The 21,011-nt window shown below is 36.5% G+C and overlaps 2 protein-coding genes across 3 annotated transcripts in view; one reads left to right on the forward strand and one right to left on the reverse strand.

The window, feature by feature from the left end:
* Positions 1–666: 666 nt before the first annotated feature.
* LOC125074157 (vacuolar protein sorting-associated protein 53 homolog) lies at positions 667–8,185 on the reverse strand. The gene is made up of 12 exons (XM_047685398.1): positions 8,005–8,185; positions 7,605–7,811; positions 6,966–7,184; positions 6,173–6,296; positions 5,598–5,716; positions 5,160–5,327; positions 4,554–4,677; positions 4,152–4,222; positions 3,445–3,585; positions 2,579–2,726; positions 2,131–2,275; positions 667–1,852 (listed from the first exon to the last, which is right to left on the reverse strand). The coding sequence occupies exons 1-12, from the start codon at positions 8,128–8,130 to the stop codon at positions 1,063–1,065; spliced, it is 2,382 nt and encodes a 793-aa protein (XP_047541354.1). The 5' UTR covers positions 8,131–8,185; the 3' UTR covers positions 667–1,062.
* A 279-nt stretch (positions 8,186–8,464) lies between these two features.
* The window catches only part of LOC125074166, a 67,227-nt gene continuing 54,680 nt past the window's right edge, over positions 8,465–21,011 (forward strand). For both annotated transcript variants that reach the window (XM_047685409.1, XM_047685410.1), the window contains exon 1: positions 8,465–8,660. In XM_047685409.1, coding sequence (XP_047541365.1) covers positions 8,581–8,660 — 80 coding nt within the window. In that variant the 5' untranslated portion in view covers positions 8,465–8,580. The remainder of the gene's footprint in view (positions 8,661–21,011) is intronic.

Genomic DNA, 21,011 nt, shown 5'->3' on the forward strand with positions numbered 1-21,011 from the left:
CGCTAATACAAAATACTTACACATTATTTTTATGAATAAAAAACAAAAATATATTCAATTATTTATTTATTTACGCGTACATATAAAAAAAATACCAACAATGTAATTGCACAGATAATAAATATCAACTATAATCGGAATGTGAATAACGTAGTAAATAATACTTAGAAATTTCCTTTATTACATACATTAATAGTATTAATCTTAGTATAACCTATTTTTTTTTCATAAGAATAAATATATTTATAATAATTAAAAGCGTGAGCTTGTTTGTCCTTAACAACACTCTAATTTCATCAAACACACGAATATCAACTTAAATAAGTTAGTCATTTATAAAAAAAAAGAAAAAAACGCTTGGACGTAAGCTATATTCCAATGGCACGAGGAATAAAGATAAACAAACCTTAGATTATACTATAGCCGAGATGGCCCAGTGGTTAGAACGGGTGCATCTTAACCGATGATTTCGGGTTCAAACCCAGGCAGGCACCACTGAATTTTCATGTGCTTAATCTGTGTTTATAATTCATCTCATGCTCGGCGGTGAAGGAAAACATGGTGAGGAAACTTGCATGTGTCTAATTTCAACGAAATTCTGTCACATGTGTATTCCACCAACCCGCATTGGAGCGTGGTGGAATATGCTCCAATCATTCTCCTCAAAGGGAGAGGAGGCCTTAGCCCAGCAGTGGGAAATTTACAGGCTGCTAATTTAAACCTTAGATTTACATATCACATACGATTTGCTAATAGCCCTGCTGTATTGTACACTGAAAACAGTTATCGATATATCTTTATTTATAATACAACACTATTCCATTTAACTACTTATATCCACTTTAGTTTTACTTCCAGTTTTACCGAGATTTAAAAAACATAATTTTTTCCGCAAGTTCATGATTAATATCCCGATCATTGATGTCATGTTAATTCAAGGTCAGTTGTTTTATTTTTACTCCTCGTGCCATTGAAATTGATTATATGATTTGATATTATTGTTTTCTTTGATAACCGCAGAGCAAATATAAATTGAATGTCAGCTGGAGAGTCGATTCAAGATCACTTGTTATCATTATGCATGTTCTTGGTGATATCTTTGAACAACGCGTCCAAAGAGCCCAACTGTGTCTTAGACATTTTAGCGCCTTTCATATCTAGAACTTTATGGAACTCGGCCAACGTACTCTCTGGTAGAAGTTGGACAAATTGCGCAACAAAACCCTCCAGATTCCCATCCAATGGTGCCATCACCAGCTTCAAAATCATTTCAGCCTTCGTCATCAGCTTAATAACGACTTTCGTGTATGTCGTTGGCGCTTGGCGTTTCACGTCGGAGCCGATCGAGGGCAGCTCCAGTAATGCCGTCTTGAGCATATGGGTATCTAGCAATAATTGCTCAGAACCTACGGTCGATATTGGTTTGCACTTGTAAATATTTTGTATAAATTTCGGTATGAAGGAATTTGCAAATCTTATACAGAACTGGGTAAAATATTTTCTGGACGAAGCCAAGTTGTCTCGAAGATTTGGAACTGTGTTTTTAAGGTGCATGATGATTTGAGTGACGTATGAGCTCTGGTCACCAACGTTGTCGAAATGTAGCCAAGATATCTTGGTCATAGCTTGGAGGGCTGGTTCGCAGGCCATCTCTAGATCCTGAACGAGGAGTTGGATGCAATTGCTGATCATTTTATGGAAGAGATCTTGTTCTGGCGCGAGGTCAATTTTATCAGCTAGATTGGGTGAGATCTTCTCTTTCAGCTTTTGTTCGAGGTGGATGGTCGTTTCGAGACAATATTCGGATGTCGTTATCACGCTCGTGATCTTAGCTATCTCCTGTCTCGTGTACCTGATATTGGAAAAAAATCAATTAGCTATTTACGTATAGATTTTTTATTTTCTGAATATACTTACGGTCCATTACGAACGAACAGCCTCAGAATTTTCATTTGCTGATTTTGTTTTTGTAAATTATTAGTACTCGTCAGTTAAGCAAATTATCGTAAAAAATTAACACATATCAGATGAATATCTAGCAAACGTGTATGTCTCCGTGGTAGTATGAGGCAAGCCTTCTCTTCAAGAGAAGAGTTGGCTTTACTACGAGGGTATCAGCAAGGCGGGCACCTGGGCGCGTCGTCCCTCAGCAGGCCCTGCAGGTTGGTGACGAGCGAGGGCACGGCGAGCGCGGGGGCCGCGGCGCGCGGGAGGGCGGCCTGCAGCACGCCGCCCGCGTACTCGCGCAGGTACTTGCCGAACACGCCCGCCAGCTCTGTGCACACCGCCGTTCAAAATCAACTTTACATATCCCTCGGCGCTAGGGCTAACAGCAAATATGTCTGGGTAAGTGCGCCAAGGGTTAGGCCCAATGGACATTATAACTTAGTTCCCGAAGTTGGTAGCATATTCGAGATGCAATGACGTGAAAAACATGGACGTTTTAACTCACATACCTTTGCGTTTGAATCTTGAAGAGATATCAAATACCCCCAATTGATCACATATTTAAAATAAATTGGCGTCAGGCAGTCAGACACAGCCTGCATGTCAATAAATAGGTCACTGTTAGTGTTACCTCGCATCGGTTCCCCGGTGGAGAGCGTGGCGCACTGCGCGAGGCACTTCTTGTAGAAGAGGAAGAGGTCGGCGCAGCTGGACATGACGGCGCCGGCGCCGCTGCCCACCTCGCCGCTGCACGCGCCCGGGTCGGCCGACTTTGCGTCCTGGTGGAAGACATTTCTACTATCAAAAATACAATTCAGGTCTTTTCGGAAAAAAATATCTTAACTTTTGGACCTCCTCTCCAGACACCAAATGGCAAAATTATATTTAGTCTTATCGATATTTATTTTCTATAGCTATATCTGTGAATATAACCAAACGCCACTGACTTATAACGAGCACTTTACAAATCAAGGTCCAATTGACTTGAAATTCAGCATCGTACTCCTCGGCGACGTGGACGCTAATTAGAAAAAGGTTTTTAAAAAGTCAACCTCATAATGTTAACTTTGTATGAACTGTAGCCATACGAACTAGGTATCGTGCGCTCAGCGAAGCGAGCGGATATTATCTAGCATAATATGTACATTCTTTTTATATAATATATGTACATTATTGCCAATAAAAAATGTCAAATAAAACATACACAAGTAACAGTAAAGGTGCCAATATTGGTTAAGGTTAGAGGACCTTTTTTTGACAAAATCTTTTGAAGAACATTTGGCACTTTTGCACCACACGGATAAATGTGGATGGTTGATGAAGATAACCTTCTGCAAACTTAGTAAGTCCTGGCAAACGTAACCTAGTTAACCAGAAGATTAATATCATCTATCCATAAATTTTAAAAGGACTCCTCTGTGTGCAACCTTAAAACTTAACCCGAGCATCTAAAGTTTAAGCCAGTGGTGGGTAATTTCCAGTAATGTATTCGTTTACCTGTATGAACCTGTCCATGAGGGCTCTCAAGTTTGTGTCCAGACTTGTGATGTAGAGAGACAAGTGGGGCTCGAAGCAGGCTCCTATTAAACCCACCCATGGGGAGCCTTTCGTGTTGACAGTGTTGTCATCCGTTTCGACCTGTTTTAGGTAAACTAATATTATGTATACTGCTCATTTAAAAGCTCTGACAATTTTGACACAGCCTACCGCTTTGATTTATCAATCTATATATTTTCATAAAATTTTTCACAAATTCAAATAATAGATTCTACTAAGAAGAAACGGCAAGAAACTCAGTAGTTACTCATTTTCACCAAATATAAGTAAAAAAATCATCAGGTAGCCACTCGTCTACCTTCGTAATATTCGTAACTGCATCACTAGTTTAGTAACTAGCGAGTCAAGCTACAAATTCCTGTGTTCAGATCCATGCACGTAAATGTTGACATGGTTGTCCAGAAACAAGTTCAGCTGATCAGCACCAGGATCCTCTCCATTGATTCCCCATTGCATTATAAGAGTAATAGGTCTGTCTGTGTTTGACTAGAAAAACACACGTACCTAAACTTGTATCCCATTATCCAATAAGAATGTGACTGTGTTTGCACACACAAACAATAGCTTACACAAACTTCTCCCGTGAAGTTAGGTTAGGTTGAACATATCCATTGAAAATGGCATTTTTGGCCGAAAATCAAACATACTTCTTTATCGTCGTCATCAAACACCAACGGCTTGACTCCGCCCTCAACGCCCTCCGCCCCTAGCTCCGTACCTGTGTAAATATTAAAACGTACAAATTATTTTTAACACGTTTGTTTTTATCTTTATTAAACAGGCTTTACACTGGTGCAATTTCTTATTAAATACAATATATACTCTGTAGCACTCAGGAATAATCTAGCTTTCTACCAGTTATTTTTCGAATGGGATAATTAAAACATGAGGTTAACCCCCCCCCCCCCCCCCCTACATACAGACAAACAAATTGTACCTCTTTATTATAATATAGGTATTTGAGTTGAATTCAATTTTGAAATTTCAATATAAGTATTGGCAATTATAAAAATACTTTTGGAATATTTATAGAAATAAAATATACAGACCGACGAATCTCTTGTGTAGCAAAAGTTCGAAGTTGTAAGTTTTCTGTATCGCGTACAGGAGGAGTTTCACGTCGACTTCGTTGCGTCGCGCCTGCATTATCTCGCTGAGAGCTTTTCGGGTTATCTACGATGGAATAACGTAAAATACATACATACGTATTTATTATTCATGTTTTACTATACATAGTATGGATCGATATTTATTTTGTAGATACTGTATGTGTATGTATGTATATGGTTTTTTTCTATAGCCAATCATTAATTACCGCCTTCAAACATCAACTGCTTAAATCCGCCTTTTCTTCTATTCACTTTGTGGTGGTAAAAATGTCTCACTACTGGTCGAGAGCTCGATTAATCTACGAAAACGAACTGCTATGATAATTTCAGAAGCAAAGTTAATGTGGAAATAAGTAGTTAATTGCATTAGTGTCGTATTATAAATAAAGATATATAGATCACAAACTCTTAGTAGTGCACAGTACAGCCGAGTTACGTTAATTTAAGGTTTGTTTATCTCTCATCCTACTTCCATTGGAATAGGCGATACGTACTTTTACGTACACAATATTGAGCTTTATCTCCGAGTATAAAGGTCCAAGTTACCTTGCAGAACCGGTGTGCGATGCGCTCGCTGAGCCTCCAGGCGGCCGGCAGCGCTTGCGCCAGCGAGTCCTCGAAGCGCAGCAGGTGCTTCTTGAGCCACGCGTAGCGCCGCTCCACGTGCGACACCCACGCCTCCTCCTGCTCGCCCGAGAACAGGTGCTCGTACTCCTGGCGAGCGCCGACCGAACGTTTTAATATATCACACAGACTCGCTGTAAAATATTGCATTAAAATAATTGTTATAGTAACTATAGTATAGGTGGCTTTCGACCATTTCCTCGAGAGGGGAGACCTTACCGAGCAGTTACTTAACTCATTGAGATGAGGTCAGACCTGCGCCTGATCTCTAAACCAATTATTTTAGATTTCCCGGATTATGAGGGAGAGAGTTTCCGATATTTAATTAAGGTAAGGTTTGATCTCGACGTGCTCCCATACCTGCAATTGCATGGAGATGAGCCACTTGATCAGCTCCTGCTTCACGTGCGGCTCCAGCGCGTCCACCACCGCACACGCCTCGCTCAGCGTGCGAGGCGATATCGTGGTTTTGCCACCACCTAGAGGTCATTCGAAATATTGTATTTACAAGTTGACTTGTTGGTTGAGATATTTGAATTTAGTTTTATTTATAAATTTAGTTTTATATATATTATAATAAAGTGGTCACCACCGCGCATAGGCAAAGACGCAACCAACGCACCAACGAACGCGAGAACTAAGGTGTCATGTCTCTTGTGCCCTGCCTATCTCACCATTTAGCCATACTAAGTGATGCTGATGAGTGGTGTTCGGACGAAATTCTCACGAGGTAAAGTTTAGTGTTAAATGAACATCATTAAATGTATACAAATTATAGAACTATGGAAATATATTTTTAAGCGGGCGGATTTTAGGAAGACTATTGGCTGAATAGTGGTCACCTTTGCTTACTTACCTGAAATTTTTAATCTACTCTTGTGTTGGGAATGTACCATCAAGTTCTTTGGTAAATATTTAGCATATATAATATTTACCTGTAAGTGCTTCCTTGAAATCAGCTAATATCTGCTGCGCGAGTTGGGCACGTATGGCGTGCACTTCGTCGCGCAGTGCGTTCAATTCTTTGATGTCACGATACATTTCCAGCTGCTCCAGAACCTTCGGGAATACAACTTAGAACTTTAGATACCGGGACCGGAGTTGAATGTTTGGAGGCCCTGGCGCCACAAAGGAGTGGAGGCCCCTAAATATCATTTTACAAATTAATTCGAAAAACTGAGGATAGCTAAACATATAATACATTTAAATTATTAATTATTTATTCGACGGAATTTCTATGGTGGGGGCCCCATCTCTAGTAGAGGCCCCAGGACAATGCACCGGTTCCCCTAAAAATCGGGCCCCATTAGATACACATTCTAAATGCACATTGGTCCTCCTTGTGTCCTCTTCACCAATTAGACCACAGTTATTAACAAGGGTGGCTAGAGACACAGGATATAAAGGACTAACACAAGTGCTTAGAGTGCTTAAGTGCAGTAGTGTAAACATTGCCCACAATCTGATATAGATTAGGGTAGGGTAGGGTACTTCTAAGAATTTCTATAATTGCTTCATTCAATCATTGATAATTTAAGATGTTTTTATGGTTTTTTTATAGCAGATGAGCATATAGACCACCCCTAGCCAATGGTGCTGTAAGAAATATTAACCATTCCTTACATCACCATTGCGCCATCAACCTTGGGAACTAAGTTGTTATGTTCCTTGTGCCTGTAGTTACACTGGCTCACTCACAAAATATTTTGATTTGATTTGATATCCTACCTCCATTATAGCCTGCAATGGCAATACTAATTCCTTATACTGTCTCTTTTGAGCCAGTGTCCTCAATGAAGCTGCACCACCCGCTAGCATATGCAGGTGGTTCAAGGCTGTGATCGCAGCTGTGAGGTTCCACTTGGCACAATCCAGCTGTTTGATCTCCGCTGTAATCTCCCGGACCATACTTTCACTACGTTCAGCCTTTTTGTTTATATCTGCTACCTGTAAAAATATTGGGGTTGGTTAAGATATATTATAAAAAATAAAAATTTGTAATACAAACTCAAACTCCTTTATTCAATATAGCATCATTACACTTACTTATTGATTGTCAAATTAAACACTACCACTGTGTTCAGAAAAAAAATACCTGACCTCAGAGGAAGCTTAGTTAAGTGGGCCTTTGTTTTATTTTTTAAAGTTCTTAACCCATAAAACACCTGTTGAATAAAGGAATTTGATTTGATTTGAATAGCTTCGTCTACTATAAAATTAATGACTAATTTTAATTGTTAACAATATGAAAGTTATAATAATTAATTTCATATATAAAAGGCATCCATTGGTTTCTTCAATATTTGCTAGTCTGCTGAAAAATTTTAGATACAAAATAATATGATGATAAAATAACCGTAAATCTACCTGCAATGCTAGCTCAGCTATACTATGTTGCGCGTCTAATAACGCCTGATGACCCGCAACCCGTTGATCATGCTGAGCGCGCACTAGTCTTCGTATGTCGTGCTGTACGCTCGCCAAACGAAATTCGCATCGCGCTGCTGCTGATTCCACACCAGATAGTGACTGTTCCGTCGGGAACACTCGGTTTATGTACGCTACTGCGTCGAACTGCCAAAGAGTAAGGAATATTATGTATTTGCATGTCATTATTCGACTATCTCATAATGTGGTTTTACTACGTTTTAAAAGGTCACATAGCTTTATTTTTATCGATACAATATATAATAGTTAAATATACATAGTATTTGATTGAAATTAATTATTAATTGTTTCAAAAAAGTGAAATTTTAGTTTAATTGACCTCTTCACTATCAAACTGCTCAGTTCCACCCATTAATTCTTCGATCCGGCTGATTACTGAGCCTGGCAAATTTAGCTGCACCTCCGGCCCACTGTCCTTGTCTTCCAAAACATCGCTTGAATCCATGTCTTATAATTAAAAAACGAATATTTACAATTTTATCACGCATGAACAGCAAACAAAATACTATCTCTGTCAAATGTCAAGTTGACATTTGTAATGTCAGCTGTCATTCAATATGACGAAACGGATACTTTAAAAAAATTATGTTTAAAATTGTTATGTTTAAACACAATATAACACATATAATGTAAACAAATTAATTTTGTAATATTAAATATAATTAGATATTTTTGTTTCTTTTATTTATAATTTGATAAAATATATTATATTTTGTAGCGAGTATCCAATACAATATGGTCCTATATTGTTTTCTTTCATTTAGTTTTTTCCATGCACGCGCTGCGTGTAGTTGTGTATCAGTGAACTTGTTATGATGAGCGGCCACGACCTCTCTCCGATCTAAGCCTAGTGATTGTTTCTTGGTTTTTCATTGTTAAAGTGAAGTGAAGTGCAATGGCTCGGTTAACGGAGGAAATGGTGATCGCTAGATCGAAACAGTCTGATCTATCAGCTATAAAGAAACTAAACTGCTGGTAAGTGAAGAAGAATGAGTCAGTTTCGTCAAATCAGGGAGAGTAGGGCTTACGTTGATAATATCGTTCCGGCTGTGACCTCGCGTTCGTTAACCCTATTTTTCCGGCCTAACGCTATAAAAAAAATAAAGACAATGCGTCGGCATTGAACTTAAAAACAGCTGGTCGTTTCTTGGGGGTTTGCGTTAGTTTCCAAATATTGTGTAAATAATTGTTTTATGAGTTCGGTGTTGTCCAAATAGCTACTAACTAACCATGATTCATAACTTACATTTAGTAATCAATAATTTTAATATTTATCAGTGAATATACATATTACTAACTTGAATAACAACATACAGACATGTCAACTCGAGATAACTCAAACAGTCAAATAATATGTGGATCAAAGCCAAAAGTCACTGGTTCTAATCTAGCTAAACACTTATTTAAAATGTTCTATATCCCACCAAAAAGCTACAAATAAACTCATAACCCTTTTAAGGAAAGAGGATATCTGCCCAGCTGTGGGATAATATATGTTTATCAATAAAACTTGTATTGATAAGGTATTCATTACCTTAACAATTTATTTTTTATTAATTATTATTATGGAAACTAGTACAATGACTTCAATACAATTGTGGGAAAAATACAATCTTCAACTATTTAAATCAGACAATGAATAAAACACTGTTATAGTTTTTAATACTGATAATGATTTACATTTGTTTAAATATTTTATTTACAAGCATTTTTAAATTTGGTATAGTGGTTATAAGAAAAATGGTTTAATGTATTTTGTCATAAATATGGCTCCTTTATATTTTGTAAATATTATAACAAAACAATAATTAATAGCAGTGTTGATCATGATGAAATAAACAAACTATCAGTGTTATATCATGCTTAGAAAGTGATTGGCCAGCTGTAGCTCTCACTGGTATAATTATAATCAAATTAAATCTTAATTTGATGTTTGTTTGTGTAATCTGTGACTTTCCTAATTTTGGCAATAAAAATTGTTACATAATATTAAGGTTCATTTTTTAACCATCCTAAGCTTTGAGATTTTTTATATGAATAGCCCAGCACCAGGTCTCTCCTGTTTGTTATCTTCAGAATATTTTTTACTTAACTAGCATAGAAAAAAAAAGAAATATTTTGTGTATTATTTTCTTATACACTAAAGTATTCTTATAATAATCCTATGGAAGGAATCTTATTGTGATGATGTAAACAAAAGAATAATAACTGTTTCATAGTCATATTGATGTCAATAGATATTTGACGTAGTTTTTGCACGCAGGCATGTGATTGGTTGGTAGGTTTTCAGGTGTTAATATTTAGTAGTCAGGTTTATTAGTATCTGTACATTAATTAACTTAAAATATTGTTACTGAGAACTTACATCTGGCATATGTTTTTCTGAATTGGTGGATCGGCATCATCATCGGAATTAAGTTTTTGATGTTTCGTGATAGGACTATTAAATTGGTGATAATCATTATGACATTCTATTTTCTAGGCAGACAGACCAACTGCACAGGAAATATGATTACATAAACACATTTATGTGTAATAACACATAAATGTGTTTATGTAAACAATGGCAAATCTGACATAACTAGATGATTTAAAATTGTAGAACTAATAGCTTTACATGTTTTTGGAGACGGAGGTGTGATGTGACTTCAGCTGAGGTTTACCAATTACAATGTAGCACCCATCTTGTATTTTGTGACTCAAGGAGCATGTTTCACGTGGGCAATGAACTTAATGCAGGATAATAAATGTCTGTTATCATGAGTGCCCACTTGTTATCATTTTATATCCCATTCATAGACCCATTGAGTCAAGCTCGACTACACTATCGAAAGAAATGGATTCAAGTGTGATTTAGGATGTTTCATTTTCAATCAATATAGAAATAAAAAATGTTTGCATGAGATATACTATCTATATTTTCTATATTATAATATTACAAATGTGAAAGTAACTCTGTCTCTCTTTCATTACCAAACCAATGAACCAAATTCGATGAAATTTGGTATGTAGCAAACTTGAACTCCAAGAAAGGATATACTTTTTTTGCCTAACACAAGACAACAAACCCTTTAAAGGCGAGCAAAGCGCCAGTGGCGACTAGTATTATTATAAACGCTTTGCTGTTTGCTGATTTGAATATAGACTATTAAGGTGACAAGAGTGAATAACATGTTACTGTACTACAGTAACATGTTATTCACTCTTAGTTCATTACAAAATTTAATTAGATAAGACTAAATCATAGCTCGTCAAGTTCAAATTTCCTTCAAAATAAATTTCATTAAATTCTGTTTAGTGGTTTGGCTGTGAATAGGCAAGATACAGACAGACAGAGTTACTTTCGCATTTATAATATTAGTAAAGAAGAGTTACAGATAAATTCTTGACAGATAATTTCAATGGTTCATCTTGCTATAATCTATATTCTAACCCTGTAACATGGCAACACGAATGTGCTTATACGAGCCTATTTGAATAAGAAATACTTTATTCGAGGCTACTCGTGCTATCCGTGTCTTTATTTTTATGTGTGGGCGCCTTTATCAGTATTAGAAAGTTACGTGATTTGTGTCCGCAGTCACTTTTTAAAAACGTGACTTTACTAAGGGAGCTCCTTATCACTATTTAGGAGTTTATTCTTGTAATAGCTGGTTTTTAAGTAACTCATAAATTTGAGTCAGTAATTATTTTCTATCCAAAATTACTTTGATCGTCAACACTGTTTATACATACTAGTATCGTTGTAAATTTTGTCCGTCGCAGTTACACGACCATCGTGGGAGTTTTGGTAGGTAAGAATAACATCCGGATTATGTGTGATTCTTACCTTAGTGTTTACGAATCTCCTTCATATTACGGACTTTTGATAAGTGAAAAAACAGCCGCAGGAATTAAATACTCAAAACTATATTATGTAAAAAAGTAGTTGGTAGTCTTTCCCGCGGGATCCAGTAAATGCTTCCATCAGTGCATCCAGTCTCTGCTCAGCTTATCTCTATTTTAATGATGTATTAATAACCTTATCTGTGGTATTAGATTATACTTCAAGCAAAATTTCTGACGTTGATCCTATCAGTAAAATGATCGAAGACGCCATTTTTTTTCTTGTCGATGTGTATTTTAAAGATCCTTTTAAAGCCTATATTTTTATTAATGGTAAAGAAAAATGTTCAGTAACTAAACTCCTTCTGCTAAACACGGTATATTTTTTGTTTTGTTTTGACGAGCATTAGGTTTATCAATAATTCCATATAATGATGATCTAGTTTTACTAAATGGCAATGTTTGTTTTATATAAAAATAAATATATTTTAAAATCGCAGAACGGCTTTTTTTGGGTAAATATGTGTTATACTAATACGTATTAATTACATAACGATTAATTCCGCAATGTTCCACGTGTGTGTCACGTCCTAATTGACGATTGTTTCGCGTGGAATATTTAAAACGTGTGGGTGCGGCTTTATGAATTATAGGCTGAATAGATGTGGGTGTTCGTCCTGTTATGGACTTCATAATAATTATGGAAACTAATACATATAAAGCGATGTTGTTGTTACGTTTTTGATATCAATTTTTATTAATGAAATGACCTCGTTCAATGAACACAGTATTACGCAATTTTATATTGATGTTAAATAAAATTACGCAGACGGTTGTATATTTACCGATAAATAAGGTTTAAACTCCGCAAAATTTCATAAAAGATCAACAGCTTGTAGTATTCGTTGATTTTCAAAATAAATACATTTAATTGTACATGGTTATTACATATTTATTTATTATAATAGAGTAACTACTTTTTTTATGATTCTTCTGCGTAGAATCCATGTTCACAAGACATTGTAATTCTTGTTGTCAGTTTATGCAATATTTTTCCCTCGCGGGAAAAACTCGTTACGTGATTCCCCCATCATTATTTGGGATTCGTTGGTGCCCAGGAAGATTAGCGTCTTAGCGTGCCCAGTACACTGGAATACCCACTAAAAAATCAGCGGTACCCTCTCCATCTCTTAGGGGGCATGCTACCGTGATATATCATGATTTCATACAACAATTGGATGTCCACGCTTAAATGTAATGAAGTAAAGTAACGACGATGCTTGAATAATTGTTTATGTTCACCCAAACACGCATGAGATGGCCCAGTGGTTAGGAAACGAGAAATCTTTAACGGATTTACCGAGTTCAAACGCAGCCAAGAGCCACTGAATTTTCATGTGCTTAAATTCTGTGCAAACAACTTGTGTAATAATGTCTAAGATATATACATATGTGTCCACAATAAAGTAGATTGCTGGACTATACACATATTTTTTATAAAGTACTTAGACCGGCGAATGGCCAAATGACAAGCAGTCACCACCGCTTGTAATTATTGGCATCCCTGGCAACCCATGGCGTCATGTCCCTTGTACCTTTACACTAGCTAACTCACCATTCAAACAGGAACACAACAATATCAATAACAGCTGTTTCATGGAAAATTATGGGATGAGTGGGCTTAACCCGAATTAACCATCAAGTCTAATATCAACCGTCGGTCATTTATGACTTTTTGTTTACAGACACTCCCCATACAAAAAGTAGTTGAATTTATATTAATTTATCGTCTTTAACCCGTTTTATTATCGTACGGCTAATTGCCTCGACGACTCGTTAAAGATTTTAAATTATTCATAAACTACACGTTCAAGGGCGGCATTTATAAACGAGTTATGTTTAACTCGTTTCAAATTGACGGAAGTCCTCTGCATACCATTTTTATGGCCATCACTGGAGTATTCTATATTACTTGCTGGACCTGCGGCTTTACCCGCTAGAAATTTATAAAACTTACCTGTAACGCACAAACCGTCACCTATTTTACCCCCTTGTAAACAAAGAGGCCTATGTTCTTCTCCGGAACTCAAACTATCTCCGAAGTGAATTTTACCTAAATCAGTTCAGCGGTTTAAGCGTGGAGGGTAACAGACGAGTAACTTTCGCGTTTATAATATTAGTATAGATATAATATAAATATATATATATATATATATATCTTGTTGAATTCCTTTCAGTGGTTCTTCTCAGGTCCAAGGTGTTAATTTCCGAATCGATGGTAGATTTTTGACTATCAATAAGCTAGTGTAACACTTCCATATTGAATGTAGATTTTTGACTTTGACATGTTACTGATGGTCATTAGGTAGGACTGGCAACGTCCTATGACGGTGAGCGTCAATACTCATGGAAATTAATGAGAATTATGAATTAAGATTTGCTTTGAAGTGTGAGTGTGTCCAATTACACTGAAACCGCTATACTAAGTGCTAAGTACGGACCTATTACTGAGACTCCGCTGTCCGTCTGTCACAAGTGCTGTATCTCATGAATCGTGATAGTTGAATATTTCACAGACGGTGTATTTCTGTTTCCGTTATAACAACAAATATTTAAAAATAGAATAAAATGAATATTTAAGGGGACTCCCATAAAACAGACATGATTTTGTCTGGTTTTTTATTAATAATTATTAATATCATAGTCTTTTTTGAATTTAATTGTTAAGATTCGAAAAAGAGAGGGAGTCAGGTTATTTGAAAACGAGACTGTCCTAACACAATACGAATCGTCTGGTCACATTACACGTGTATCAGATAGTACATAAATAACGGTAAAAACGTATACTCCCACGTAGAGCATGATGAAGTACGTTGTCTAGGATGTGAGGTATAAATAAGGCGTTAGTGCGTGGGTACACTCAGTTTCGACCATGTACGGTATACGACCGTAAGGTAATGTTCAAGGGGGAAAAAGTTGCCACACCAAAAAATAATGTAAAATTTGTATGTTTTTGTTAAGCTGCAATGTATATACACTCTGAAATGACAAGATAGAGATCTGAATACTATATTTAGGATTCGTTTTTTTTCTGTTTTAAGTTTCTTTCCGACCCGGTTGGTTTTTATATAAATTAGATAGATAGACTAACTATTAATATTCTCTTGATTTTTCCTGAGCCCTTTCCAGAGCACGCTGAGCGACTTTAACCCGGTGGACCAGCTTTGTCGTGAGTGTCCACGTTTCGGCTCCGTATGTCATGACGGGTAGGACGCACTGGTTGAAGACTTTCGATTCACATGTGGCAGAATGTAAATAAAATTAGAATCATTTTGGTTTCGACACAATGATTTCCTTCACCGCTCAAGATCAATTATATGTGTTCAGTGCATGCCTAGGTTTGCACCCGTAATCATCCGTTAACATGTAGCCATTGTAACCACTGGATCATCTCGACTACATCTATATATAATTTAACCTTCAGAGACATACATACACGTATATAAAGCATAAATAAAATGCTGTTCGAACCATATAGAGAAAAGTAATGCGGATACAACCTTGGATAGGGTAGAATAATAATCGAACCACAATTATCCGAATATGTACTTTATTTATAAAGACATAGGGCTACTGATCGCTTATATAATTTTTCATTCAAGGATCTGTTTTGACGTAGTCTGTTACTACGTATATCGTGGACTGCGGTATGTTTTATAACGTTATTCGTAGTAGAATTATATGTTGTTAGAAGCTGTTCTGGATGGATTTAATATAAAATAAGAGTCGAGAGCCACGTGGATGGAATACGAGGTATTATAACGAAGAAAGCGCGATCAGATTTGGATACTTGGTGGTAGGGCTTTGTGCAAGCCCGTCTAGGTAGAGACCACCCACTTATCAGATTTTTTCCCGCCAAACAACAGTACTTAGTATCGTTGTGTTCCGGTGTGGGACATAAAATCTTAGTTCCCAAGGTCGATGGCGCATTGGCGATGTAATTAATGGTTAATATTTCTTACAGCGCTATTGTCTATGGGCGCTGGTGACCACTTACCATCAGGTGGCCCATATGCTCCTCGGCCTTTCCGTACGCGTCGCGACCTTGTAAGGCATGCGTTTGATGTAATTCTTCACATGTACAATGTGCATCCACTAACCTGCGCTGAATCAGCGTCGTGTTATCTTAAAATATTTTTTCTTAAGATTAGATGCCGTTGTATTTTTTATTTTAGTTTAGTATAAAATTAAGGCGATTCTATGTGAATACAGAGATAAGTATTGTGAAACTTATATGTTTATTTTCACGTTAAATTATGTTTGTTCTATGCTGTGTACTATGTAGGTTGGAAATTTTAAATGTTAATATGTTTTACGTTCAGACTTTTAGCAAAGTAACCTGTCCCAAATATACCAGTGCTGGGCTCAGGCCTCCTCTCCCTTTAAGAATTAAGAACTTTTGGAGCTTATTCAACGCGTTGACCTGATGCGGCTTGTGGCAGAATGTCATTGAAATTAGAGATATGCAAGTATCCTCACGATGTTTTCCTCAAGACTTAATTTCCTAATTAAATATGTTAAACTAAATTAATATTATTACGTGGTATAGTATAATTTCAAAATATTTTTTTAACTAATTACCGTACGAGGCTTCGACAATGCGTGGGTGGGTACAGGGATGGATCAGTCCAGTTTTAGGTATCTCAAGTCTTATTCTGTACCGCTATCAAATTACATAATGTTCGGTTGAGTGGTTAAGGCGTGAAAGCGTGATAACCATACGTAAACTGACTTAAACATGTCTACAAAATCAAAATCAAAATATACTTTATTCAAGTAGGCTGTTACAAGCATTTTTGAATCGTCATTTAACAAGATATTAAAAGTAAAGCTACCACCGGTTCGGAATGTAGATTCTACCGAGAAGAACCGGCAAGAAACTCAGTAGATACTCTCTTTCAATATCCAAAAATACAGTCATGTTATGTTATGTCTCCTGCCTGGAAGTCAACAATACATACACACATATGTACAGTACATACATAGTATATACGCTTAGGTATTTTAAACTACGCAACTGACTTTAATGCGGTTTTCATTGATGTACAGAGTGAGTTAAGATGAAGGATTATATATGTATAATACATGCATATTATTATTTATTAAAGCCAAGAGTTTCAACTTCCGAGTCGTAAAAACATTTCTTTTTATGGTTGCTCTGCCGTCGTAACGCATATAGACCCTTTTTATATTCAAGTGAAGTTGGGTTGGGTAGCTAGTTCATCATATTAAAGTTATAACTTCTCTCGTCGTTGCGGCCGTTCGACAGGAATGTGACTGCAATGCGTCATCTTAAATTTTCATCCTTAAAACTTCCCTATTCATTCTACGCGTACACAATCTTATATGTACAAGTGATGTATACATTTATTTTTGGTGAGTGTAAATGAAATTTATAAGAAGATCTGAACTCAACTTAGCCGAGATGTGTGTGGTTAGAACGCGTGCATCTTAACCGATGATTGCGGGTTCAAACCCAGACAAGCACCACTGAATTTTCATGTGCTTAATTTGTGTTTATAATTCATCATTAGCAGCGTGGTGGAATATACTCCAAACCTTCTCCCCAAAGGGTGAGGAGGCCTTAGCCCAGCAGTGGGAAATTCACAGGCTGTTAATGTAATGTATGAACTAAAAGTATTGGTAGTATTACCGTGCTTAGCAAGTTGAAAACCGTTGAAACTCAATGGTCGTGTTAGATCATGATTCCATTAGTTTAAGCTATATAAATTATTACATTGGTTTAAACTAAAAATATTATCGGTAAACAACATTTGTATACACGTTTTTTCGTCGACTAGTTAGCGCCTGCGGCTTCGCTCTGTTTAAGGGATTGGTCGTTGGCATAAATAAGCCTATGACCTTCCTTGGAGTACAAGCTTGCATTCTACCGAATTTTATCACCGCCAAACAGTTGAGATCAGTGTTTTTGTGTTCCAGTCTGAAGGGCGAGTGAGACACTGTAGCCACAGGCACAAGGGACATAACACCTTATATCCGAGGGTTGATGACGCATTGGCGATGATTTACCATCAGGTGATCCAGTTGCTCGGCCGCTTAACTATATTATAAAAAAAACAGAAATAAATTGTAAACTCAAGTAAGCTCTTATAGGCACTTTCCCTTTCCCATTCAAACCATATTAAAATTCGCCCAATAAATTGTGTAAATGAAACACTTAAAGTAACAAAACAAAAGAGACTGTATTACACATCTGTTAGGAACGTAAATTGTATAACATTATCCAATCAGTAACGGGCAATGAACCGAAAACTAGGAGAGTGACGAGGGCTGACGACGTTGGAAAAAGTTGAGCAAGTATCGCATTAATCGTCGTGAATCGCGCTAGCGTTGTGTTTACTTGAGAGATATAAAGATGCCCTAAGAAGTTACGCTATTAACTCACGTGGGTACCTCAATACTGGGTCAAGGATAGGCTGGTAGAGTGCCATCCAGATCAAAACCAAACAATGACAATTAACAACGTAATCTCGAAATTATATAGAAATGTCGTCCTGACCAATCTCAAGGGAGACCAACCCAGGGCATTGAATAGTGCACAAATGTGTGTGTCCACTGTCGTAATCTGATGGGACGGCAAGGGCTGAATGCCATTTCTAGCAACGGAGTGTACACACTTCAAACTCCCAGACCCCGAGCTGTTACTGAGAGTTTTTTTGACAGAAAACCCAATAAGTTTTTAACGGCCCCATCTGGGCTGTAAACCTAATAACTTGGAGTTTGCGGCCTTATATGTAGCCACAAGACAAACGAGGCAGTTTACAAAACCAAATTAAATAACAGGAAGATACACGGACAACATGCCTGTGGAGATTTGTTTGAAAAATCCATCTGTCCTGCTCAGAGATAACTCACGAAATTCCATCCGACAGATATATGATTTCTCACAACTTAACCTTTCAAGTTGTTTTATTAAGTATATAGAGCAAGTTGGGATTTAGTAACCGCAAGGCTGCCAGTCTTGCCGGCTAGTGGGTTAAGAAGCTTAAATAACATTCTAGGTCTACTGTTCGACGCAATATAGGACAAGGTGAGTTTTGTGACCAGTCAAATGAGTAACTCAGTATTTGACCAACACCAACGCGACCATTTCAACCGCGTTATTTATATAAGTTTTGTTAAAATGATCTTGTGCTTGATGGTGTAGCACAAAATGGTGTGGACATCTGCACGTGTCGAATTAAATTTTAACACAAGTGTATCCAAACTATCCCTAACTCTAACTCTTAAGAGGAGTAATTAAAAGGTGAACGTTACTTGATTTGCCAATTAGTGCCAAAGATCTACAGGGTTTTTCTCCTCGCGGCCCTGCGCTAGACTAGTATGGTAATATTATATTATGAGTTTATTTGTTTGATTGAACGTGCTAGTCTCAGGAAATACTGGTCCGATTTGAAAGAAATATTTGAATGTAAGATAGCCTATTTATCGAGGATGCCTATATACCAACACGTTACGACCAATAGAAGAGGAGTATCATCGAAAAATCTTGCGAAAACGGGGATTTTATTCCTTTTGAGCGCTTCCGTTGCTGTTGGAATATACAAAAATTCAAGCCTCTATACATAATAGATTTCTCTTTCATTATATTATTCAATCTTTCACTCATTCACATTCGCTCACCACTCATTCAATCAACGAACAGCTTTACTTGATTATTTAATATTCATTATTAAAAACATTGTCAAACAGTGCAGACGTGTCTTATTATACCTACCCCATTTCCCTTCAGGTTATGGGCCCAGGTCATGTTTAAAGTTGTTTAAATAATTAAAATTAATAGTAAAAGTGTTACTCAAAATGGATTCGCGAAGTAAAAGAAATATACAACAATTTAACGGTGATCGCTATAGTACTTGGAAGTTTCGTATAAGGTCACTACTAGAAGAAATGCAGTTATTGCCTGTTATTGACGAAGAACCACCACCAATACCAGATAATGAGTGGATTAAGAAGAATATGCTAGCAAAAGGTACGATTGTAGATTACTTGGGTGACACATTTTTAAGCTTTGCAAGAGGTTCTTCTACTGCAAAATCCATAATGGCCGAACTAGACAAAGTATATGAGCGGAGGAGCTTAGCGACTCAATTGGCTTTACGTAAACAGTTACTTAATATGAAACTACAGCCAGATGTGACACTATTCGAACATTTTAACAATTTCGATAATATCATTACTGAATTAATATCGGCTGGTGCAAAATTGGATGAGATGGATAAAATATCACATTTACTTTTAACTCTACCCACATCATACGATGGTGTTATAACGGCACTGGAAACACTTGGAGAGGAACAATTGCATCTATCTTTTGTAAAAACTCGTCTTCTAGATCACGAAGTCAAACTAAAGAATACCACGACGACAGAACTCAAAGTTTTACATACATCAACGAATAAATTCAAATCGCAGAACAAAATTGGATTCGATAAAAGGAAATCATATAATTATTATAAAAAGAAGTCATACACCGGAAATTCATCATATAAAATTTCAAAATTATATTGTGATTATTGTGGACGACGAAATCATATGAAGAAGGATTGTCGATTTTTCAAAAAGTTACAACAAAATGGAGGTAGTAGCGGCAGTAAAACAGCAGCTGCGAGCGCTTTGCAAATCAGAAACGATAACGAGGACAGTTTCGCATTTATGTTTTCAACGTGTAAGTTGTCAAATTCTTATAAATATCATATTAATAATATTGTTTTCATTTTAGATTCGGGTGCAACTGACCACGTTGTAAATAGTAAGGAATTATTTTCTTCCTACTCAGAGTTCACAATACCGATTAAAATTGGTATAGCTAAGAACAATGAAAGCATTCAAGCGTTTGGTAAAGGTACAATAAATGTCACTACTAATTTAGGTTTTCAAGGGGCGATTAATAATGTATTATATGCGCCGGACGTGCCATGTAATTTAATATCTGTATATCGTATTCAACAAGGAGGTATGGTTGTTATATTTAAAAATAACAGTGTTTATATTAACAATAGTATCAAGTGTTTAGTATCGAGTGTTATCAGTAATAATTTATTTAAATTAGTTTTTCAAGTGCATACGCGATCTCAACATAATTTAAATTTGTCTCAAACTTCTACATCTTACGAACTATGGCATAAGCGTCTAGGTCACTTAAACAAAAATAAATTTAACATTCTAAAAAACTTAATTGATGATAGTTACCTAATTAATGATATTATGCCTAATGATACATTATGTGAGTCTTGCATACTTGGTAAACAGTCGCGGTTGCCCTTTGCAAAATCAAAAGATAAATCAGTCAGAAATAGGCCACTTTTTATAGTTCATTCCGATATTTGTGGTCCTATTACACCACCTACATTTGATGATAAAAATTATTTTATTACTTTTATTGACGATTTTACTCATTATACAGTAACGTATTTGATG

This window comes from Vanessa atalanta, chromosome 27 (genome assembly GCF_905147765.1).
Source record: "Vanessa atalanta chromosome 27, ilVanAtal1.2, whole genome shotgun sequence".
Lineage (NCBI taxonomy): Eukaryota > Metazoa > Arthropoda > Insecta > Lepidoptera > Nymphalidae > Vanessa > Vanessa atalanta.